Source organism: Syngnathus floridae, chromosome 5 (genome assembly GCF_059516105.1).
Source record: "Syngnathus floridae isolate MCC-2025c chromosome 5, RoL_Sflo_1.0, whole genome shotgun sequence".
In the NCBI taxonomy this organism is placed as follows: Eukaryota; Metazoa; Chordata; class Actinopteri; order Syngnathiformes; family Syngnathidae; genus Syngnathus; species Syngnathus floridae.
In genome coordinates this window covers 14,519,723-14,529,063 of record NC_142417.1, presented here as the reverse complement: position 1 = coordinate 14,529,063, position 9,341 = coordinate 14,519,723, and the positions used below count along the sequence as shown (strand labels likewise).

Genomic DNA, 9,341 nt, shown 5'->3' with positions numbered 1-9,341 from the left:
ATGTTGCTTTCAGGGCCCGTCGGAAATACATTATTCATGTCTTTTAATACGCATTTGCAAGAAATACCGTAAAAATTATATCAAATCATAATACATAAACCATTTCAGAAATGAAGCAACGAGGAAATAAATTCAAAACAAACAGCCAACAATGAGGAAAATTCATTTTTTTAAAAAAAAGCCATTTCATCAAACTGTCTATCAAAAAAACACGAAAAGCTACATTCTGAATAATTGCAAACTTGAAAGGGTTTATAGACAAGAAAATTCTTAGTCTTTTTTTTCCACAACAGGTGTACGAAATAACCGTGGGATGAAGGAGATTTTTGAAAGAAGTATGCTGTCTTTCTGTGTTATTTAGTTATTTATTTATCGCTATAATACAACCTCAACCAGAACACCCACACGCGTCCAATTGTCCGTAAATGCAGCATTTGGCCTTAATCCATCTGTACTTTACACACTAGATAAATAATTTAATAAAAGAGTGAAGGGAACACTGATATCCCACCCACCTCCAGATGGATTAAATATTCCATTTGAAAATCTTTAGTGAATACATGTATTTGATCAGAACAAATTGGTTTGGAATCAATCAAAATAAAAGGGATGTGTGGTATTTAAAATTGTGTCTACTGTCTACTACGGGAATCACCCTGAAAGGATGCAAGAATGCATCATTATAGACTTTGAGCATTATTGAGTATGAATGTCTGGAGTATGGTGTTTGGAAGATGGTAGCAAAATCATAATCAAGATACAAACACAACTTTATATGAAATACAATCGGGACGAATTCTGCCATAATCAGTTTCGTAACCCTTATGGAAATGACAGAATGAATGACAGAAAATTACATGTCAGGGGTGCATTGCTTTAATTTGTGGATAATGGCTCCCACTGGGTTTTTGAAATTGCAAAATCTCAAAAAAGTGTTTCTTTGCCTTTTTCAGACTGCCATAGACTTTATACACTTTGTTTCCCATGTGTTCTTAAATTTCCTTGTACTGTAGCATGGACCTTGTAGCCTCACTTTACATTGACAGGCACTCGAGTGATTTCTCAACCCAAGTGTGACTATAGTGAAACAAAACATAGCTGTTCAAAACCTGCGGAAAATGTGGAGGAGCGATTTCTGTATTTTTTCATAGTGGGCTACATAGGTTTGGATTCTATTTGCTACATAGGTTTGGATTCTATTTGTCCTAACTAAATTCAATATTCATTTAGAAACATCATTTTGCATGAGTGTCATTGTGAGATATAAACTTGTTTTATGAGCCAAAACATAGCAGAATGCTTTGATGAAGTCATCAGTATTATTGTCAAAGTGTTGTTTATATTTGGTGAATGATTAAATAACAAAACAGCAAGAAACAATTCCACATGATTTGTTCTCAATAGCGAGGATTGTACTCTTGATCGCTTGCACTGCTGCTTTGTCTGCTATGCTGATGTCCTCCATCAGGTTTCCAGGAGGAACTCTCTGCAAGATTTAGTACTTCATCGCCCGTCTCTATGCCCAGAACCTGTCGTTGCACCAGTTTGTAGTACAGCCCCCCACTGGCCATCAGCTGAGCATGAGATCCCTGTTCAGCCACACGGCCCTTATCGATCACTATGATGCTGTCTGCTCTCTCCACAGTGCTGAGCCGATGTGCAATCACTAACACCGTGTGCTCCCTAATGATGTTGTTTAGAGCTTGCTGAACCTGTAGGAACCATAAGATTACAGAAAAGATCAATCAATTAAATCAAGTTTATTACTATTATTTTTAATAATAATTTCTAAATCCTCCAACAGTGGAAACCCCAAAGACAGATGCAACTGAAACAAAAGCAATGCTGCTTTAATTTTAATATGGTGAACGTATGCGGTCAAACTATATCATACTGTCTACATCATGATGTTTGAGTACCTATAATGAGTCAGATTTCAACCCATCAATACAAAAAAATAAAAAACAAAGAAAATCTAATATTTTTTTTTCCACATGCTTAAAATGAAGTCTGACAATGTAGACAGACATAATTTTGAATAGGTGCTACAAAAGGCCTCAAACAAATCTAAATCAAAACACAACCAGAATGAATCCTTTAATTTTTGCTAGGCTTGCTCGATACTGACGCTCTAAAGTCATAAACTCCTAAGTTTAGTGTGACTTTACAGGAGTTTTTTTTCCTAGCATTTAGCTTGAAGGTATTAGAGAGGGTCCTATTTAGAATTTTATTGTAATATTTCTCCCCACATACCACTGACAGACTGTTAAATAGGTCGTCTTAAAATACGTTATATTAATATATATAAACCGCGCACTCTGTGGTACCAGAAAAACCTCAACCAATCATTTTGAGCATGAATAATGGCAACATTGGTCAGTTACCTTGTCAATCAATCTGTTTTCTGTGTTTTATTTCCTTTTTGATATCCAAGCTCGCTCACTTCACTGTGTGAAGTACTGCACATGTGCATAGCTTATGATTAAAATACCGCAAATTTTGGACACTCTGGCTTAGTTGTAGCGTTCCTGCTTGATTTCTGTGTGAAAACGGCTGATGAACGTCGTGATGATGAAGGTTCTCGCAAAAGAAAGCCTGTTGTTGACGTCTTTGAGAAGACAAATTCAAATATGGCACTCGTGCATGCAAGTGTGCAAGACGTTTCCTAAAAAACAACAGGGGAGGAGGGACTTGTGCAGTATGTATTCAAATACGGACAAATAGGCTCTTCTCTCTGAGCTGTCGGAAAGATCGTCTGTAATGTCTTTTAGGTGCATTTGACTTCAAAAGTTCCACTGGCTGGCATACAATTATTCAAACCAAGTTAAGGGATTTTATTACATCTCAAGAGTGTCTTCATTTGCCCATCAGTGCTTTGGACCGTTTTTCACTGGGAAAAAGCAATGTTACTCACAATGTGTTCACTCTCAGCATCCAAGGCACTGGTCGCTTCATCCAGGATAAGAACACGAGGGTGTCGTACAAGAGCTCTTGCAATGGCCACCCTTTGTTTTTGCCCACCTGACAACTGTGCACCTTTCTCGCCAACACCTAGCAAAAAGTAAAATGCATTCAGTGAGAAAGGATATATTTAACTCCTTGACACCATTTAAGGAAAACTAGCACAAGACTTAACAACATTACATCTATTCTAGTGAAAATAGATTTGAAAGACAGAAATTAACAGATGCAGTAATAACTTGTTTGATAGCCTTGGGGCAGGTCCATGATGAAATCATGCGCATTCGCTTTTGTGGCTGCCTCTACGACAGCCTCCATGGGGACATCCGTCAGACCATAAGTGATGTTCTCCTCAATTGTTCGGGCAAAAAGCACTGGCTCTTGGCCCACAAGCGCCACCTGCATAATGATAATCATTACTAGAAATGTAACAATATATTTTCAAGTCCTGCAGCATATCATTAAAACATTGATATATTGGTTAATCAGCAATAATGTATTAATTAAAGGGAGGTCAACCCCAAAATTTTGTTGACATTAATATGTTGTATGTGTCCAAATTAGTCTAATTATGGCATTTTGATTAATATTGCATTTTTGGAATATAAGCTAAGCAGCCAAATTCACCCATATTTATCAATTTCAGGGGGCGGCCATTTTGCCACATGCTGTAGCCTGAAAATGACATCACAGTTGCCAGGTCTCAGGTCACAACCAATCATGGCTCACCAGTTATCTGATGCTGAGTTGTGATTGGTTGTGACCCGAGACCTGGAAACTGTGACGTCTTTTTCAATCAACAGCAAGTGGCAAAATGGCTGCCCTTTGAGATGGATAAACACATGTGGGTTTTGCCTGTTTATTTCATAGTCCACAAACGAAACATTCATCAGAAAACAGTGTTTTGACTCGTTCGGCTGCACAGATCATATTACTACAAAGAAAAATTGGGGGTTGATTTTGCTTTTAGTATTGGTGTCACTGTCTACTATTGGCATTTCTATATATTTTCTCAATGTCACAGCAGAATGCCAGATTTTGTTCCTGGTGATCTGACATGGACTGACTTGAGAATGGAGGTCACAATGCAGGAAGGTGTGAACAGGCTTTCCATCCAAGAGGACTTGACCCTGCTGAGGAGCATAGAAGTTTTCCAATAGGTTGACACAGGAGCTCTTTCCACTGCCAGAAGGTCCCACCAGGGCAGTCACCTCGCCCGGCTTTAGAGTGAATGACACTCCCTGCATCAGACCAATTATTATTAAAACAACTTGAGTTATTACGCTGTCGGGTATATACACAATGTGCTATATACAATGCGTATAGTTATAGAAATTACCTTAAGGATTTCGATCTCTGGCCGAGTAGGGTAGGCAAATTTGATATCTTGAAAATCCACCAGACCAGTGAATGTCTCCAGAGTCTCTGTGCCATCTGCTGGGTGATCCGGTTTTCTGTCCAAGTAGTCGAAAACCTTTTCAGCGGCCCCTACGCCCTGCATGAGGCCCGAGTAAACTGACGCAATGTTCTGCAAGATGAAGTGCACAAGTATTTAGCAACAGATTATGAACCTTGTCATTGATTAACTGCAGAATAGTAGCATAGGAGAAAAATGAATTGAAGTTAATTACCGACAAACATTCCCCCATTTCAAGCATGTATATAAAAAATGATAACAATTGGCTGCTTTCCATCTGACCAGTAACCACAAGGTGGCCACCATAGGCGAGGATGGTCACCTCGAGAGCGAGCTCTGAGATCTACAAAACAGAAAGACTTGATAAATACCCACTCTGTGACCATTACCAAGGAAATCAACGAAATCTAATACCTACACAGCTGGACCACATATAGCAAGCATATGCCAGGGCTTGTTTCTTGTTGAGATAGTACATGACAACGAGCTTGCTGTAGTAGGAGTCAGCTTCTCGATGCTCGTTAGCAAAGCTTCGCACTGTCTTCATGGCGGAAATGGTTTCTTCTGCAACTTTGTTAGCCTTTGCAAGTGTTGTCTGTACCTCTTTAGTTAGTTTCTGGAAAAAATACAGCGTAATTTGATCCATCTTAAAATAAAAAATATATACATAATATTAATTAAAAAACTGTTAGATTACCTTGTAGTAATCCCCATAATACGCTGAAAGAACGGCAATAAAAGGAAGTCCCATCATGTTCACTAATGTTAGCTTCCAGGACATCCCAAACATAAAAATGAGAAAGCCAACAGCTTTGATGGCGCTCCTCAAGAACACATTAATGTTCTGGGAGATGAGGTCACTCACTTGGGTGGTGTCAGCTGACAGACGTGAAGTGATATCACCTGAAAAGTGATAAATAGATTAGAATATTAAATATTAAAAGGGATTGGGGTTTTGGTAACACTTAACTTTACCTGTATGGTTCTCATCAAAAAAACCAATATCCTGTTTCATCAGAGTTCTAAAAAGATGGTTCCTGAACCGAAGATTCAGTCGTGCAAATGTGAGCGTAAACACTCCTCCACGCACGCCGACTGCAATTGAACTGAATAGAGGAAAAGTGATCTCGTCAGGCATTTTAACATTTATTTTATTTAAGCTTTTTTTTTAAGAAACATTGTTCAAAAGTGGCCTGCTGCATGTATACCTACAGTCAATGTACAATACAATGTTAACTGACAAAAAATGTTACCGAATTACCAATATGTCAGATTAAAAATGTATCCAACTGCACAAATGATAACACAGCGCTAATTTGAACTAGCACCAAATTTATGCTAAAGTCTGATTCCCACTTCCTGCACATACCATTCAGTTAACGTTTATTGTATGTAAACATTAACAATGCTCATCAGAGTGCCCAAGTCCAGTCCGCAAGATCCCCTATCCAGTCTGTTTTAGATGCATTCCTCTTCCAACAAACCTGGTTTAAACCATCAGCTCACTAGCAAGCTTTGCAGATGATGATCCCTCAATTGAATGACGTGTGTCAGATCTAAGGAAACATCTAAAACAGGCTGGATAGGAGCTCTTGAGAACTGGACTTGGGCATCCCTTCTTTATATTAATGACCCACACCAATTATGCTTTTCCATGCAGGTTTTGCATAAACTGCTTATGCTGCTCGATATACATTCGTTCTAATCTAACAGACAGTTATCTTAGTGTACAACACCACATACAAACACAGAAAGTACCTGGTAAATGCCAGGACTGTCAGTGTGATAGCAGGTTTAGCAAAGTATTCCATGCTCTGATGGACCACAATGCTATCTATAGCCTTGCCATAGTAATAAGGTATGAAGGCTTCACCTGCAAGTGGAAAAAAATCAAAGAGACAGTCATAGTGGAAGCCACACCAAGATTAGTCATCATCATTGTTACCATTAGTCATCATCATTGGTTGGTTCCATCTGAACAACTAAATGATACTAGTAATTAACCAGTATTTTTTTAGGCATACTGTGGGTTTGGACCACTTACAATTTTTATGTAACCATTATTTATAAGGCTACTGAGAACAGATTAACAATTGCAAAGCTGACCAGGCATAAAATAGCAGAGTAAAACAAAGAAAAGTAAAAGCAAATAAATATTCAGTCAGGATCCACATATTTCATAAAATGGACATTGTTGGAGAAAAAAAATGAATAAATATGATGGAAATAGAAAGAAAAAAATACTTTAGAATTTCATACAATAATGCAAAACACATATGGAACTATACTAGATTGGGCAGAAAATAAATTTCAAAGATGTTTTTATCTCATTTCATTATTTTCTGTCACTGTGGCAAAAATGACAGTGTGTATATGTCTAGTCTGGTGCATAACACAAGCAAAGATAAACAATCTGAGCTGAGACACAGTAGAACAGCACACTTTTAGAGCAAGAAAGAAATCTACTGCTTAAACGATTTATTCCGAATCTTTCAGAAATCAGAATTTTGACTTTAAACAAACACCGACGTCATGTAAACGCACTCCGTGAACTTCAAGTTGCCCGACAGAGGCCACTGCCAACGTGGAACCCTGCTAATCAAACAGGAGTGAATTTGTCTGCACGAGTGAAGAGAGGGCCAACTGACCATTTGACCAGGAAGTACAGTTCATATCAGTGGGTGTTAAAAGAGAGCGCACAAGATGGTGTCAAAACATGCATTGATAAGTAATCATAGCATGCTACCGTAATTTCCGGACTATAAGGCGCACCTAAAAACCTCAAATTTTCTTAAAAGGCGACAGTGCGCCATATAGTCAGGTGCGCCTTATATATGGACCAAATTCCGGCCCGCAGGTCTAAATTTAAACTGAAGCATTCTGTCATAAAATCAATCATAAGTGGCCCGCTGAAGACTATGAATCACGAATCAAAAAGACTATGGATCATTGTTTTGTGATTATAAAGTAATTTGATGCGTCTGAAGTTAAAATAAAAAAGATAAAATGGAGAATGATTTGATTTGGATTAAAAATCTGACATGATGCAACCTGGCCTGTTTACTGCAGTCACAAACACCAATATCGCCCTTCTTATTCATACAACAATAACAACAATAAAACAAACTTAATACATCTAATAAAAAATGCATTCAACTTTCATAAAATTGTTAATTTATTATTTTAATCTTTATCTTTAACTTTTAAAATTTACTGATCGATCTGACTGTTTTGTTTTGTACTTATTCAAGTAAGCTTTACATGATTATTTTGTGTGTTGTGTGATATTAACATTATTGATATATTGTTATTGTTTTCACTATTTCAAGTTATTATATTGTGATAGCATTAATGGTGCGCCTTATAGTCCGGTACACCTTATATATGGACAAAGTTTTAAAATGGGCCATTTATTGAAGATGCGCCTTATAGTCTGGTGCGCCTTATAGATCAGAAAATACGGTAGTTTAAAAACAGGAAGCACCTCATCAGAAATCCAACTAGATACTCACACACAGCAGAGATGATGAGGAAGATGATGGCTACAGTTAACAGTCCTCCATCTTTTTTCGAGTACTTCAGCAGACGGCCAAGAGTAGCTCCTGTGGTGGTCTTTGCTATTGCTTTCTTCTCTTGCTTGTTCTTCCTCTCACTGCACACCCCTTCCTCCTCCTCCTCCTCTTCACAATCTGACTGAAGCAACTTCTCAGTGTCCTCGCGACGTCCTTGTTTACGGGTGTCATGGTTTTCCCGACCAAGAACCCACCACAGTACCAGAACTGCCAGTGAGGAGAAACAGGTCCAGCAGATCAGACTCAAAGACCAGGGACGATGAGCTAGGGGCCCAAGTTCACTCAGCATCAGCAGCTTGGCCAGCGTATACGTTATTATGGTCTGGCAGACTAAGAGGATGAGGGTGGTGAGTTTAGTCACCCTGTGTGGACCATCCTCTCTGTTCCACAGCACTCCAATGGAAGCACCCAGCAGGAGACATGCTCGAAGCAGCGCAGTCCCCCAAATGTCCAACATGGACTGCAGAATGCTGAAGTTCAAGCCATCCTCCACAAATATGATCAAATGTGATCCATGTGCATAAAGTACTGTGGCAATAATGAGGTCCAGTAGAATGTATGAAATAGTACAGCTCACATTTATTTTAGTACCCATGCCGATTTCTTCGTCAAGAACTAATAGAACTCCGTGTTGTAGGGGGAGGATTTAAGGGTTTTGGGCCAATTATAGACCAAAATCCCTCATTGTTATTAACCTCTCACGTTCTAGTGGCCGTTTTACATAAAGCACTAAGAATATAACTCCGTAACAAAATGACACCAACAAAAATAAATATCCTTTGGGGATTATTTCGGGAACATTGACAGTTCTCACCCACTATTTTGAGCTAACCATGATAATTCGTTTACAGCAGCGTGCTGGTCTCTCTGATGGCAAGTCTCGTGCAGGCACTGCTGTCTCGATGTTAATAAAGTTCGACGAGGCTTACCGCGGTATATGCCGAATAAAAAGTCTCAGAATGACTCATATCATAATAGCAACAAAAAACAAAAAAAAATGTAAACCCCGCTGCGTTCACTTGTCACGCCAAGTGCACTTGCAACGTCAAATAATGGGAGCGTTTGTATCGACGTAATGGAGTGCCCTCGTATTAAATCCTGGTACGTTGCCATTTACTTGTGAAGTAATTCACGTTACTGCGGCGCCACTCCAGTCGCTTTGTGTTCCGGTTTTTTGGGGAAATTAAGAATGACATTGTGCCTGAGCATGAGCGTGTCTGACGCGGAAGGAAACAGTGTAAAGCTCCGCCCACATTATGCTCGTTCAAGAACACTAAGCCGTGCATGTTAAAGACAACGTCAGCGATGCATTACATTACATCGTGATGAAAGCCTTTTAAATGGTGTACGGCATACTTTTATATATAGAATTGTTTATACGTATTTGAAAT

At 38.8% G+C, this 9,341-nt stretch overlaps 1 protein-coding gene across 2 annotated transcripts; it reads right to left on the bottom strand.

Annotated features, from left to right (window-relative positions):
* Positions 1-853: 853 nt before the first annotated feature.
* On the bottom strand, positions 854-9,216 carry abcb9 (ATP binding cassette subfamily B member 9). Of its 2 annotated transcripts, XM_088376039.1 has the most exons (12): positions 7,891-9,216; positions 6,137-6,251; positions 5,354-5,484; positions 5,244-5,281; positions 5,076-5,147; positions 4,797-4,994; positions 4,593-4,721; positions 4,301-4,489; positions 4,029-4,202; positions 3,201-3,360; positions 2,915-3,051; positions 854-1,712 (listed from the first exon to the last, which is right to left on the bottom strand). In XM_088376039.1, the coding sequence occupies exons 1-12, from the start codon at positions 8,543-8,545 to the stop codon at positions 1,398-1,400; spliced, it is 2,313 nt and encodes a 770-aa protein (XP_088232165.1). In that variant the 5' UTR covers positions 8,546-9,216; the 3' UTR covers positions 854-1,397. The 2 variants fall into 2 exon arrangements, with proteins under 2 accessions (XP_088232165.1, XP_088232164.1); XM_088376038.1 differs by having other exon boundaries at positions 5,076-5,281.
* Positions 9,217-9,341: the final 125 nt, after the last annotated feature.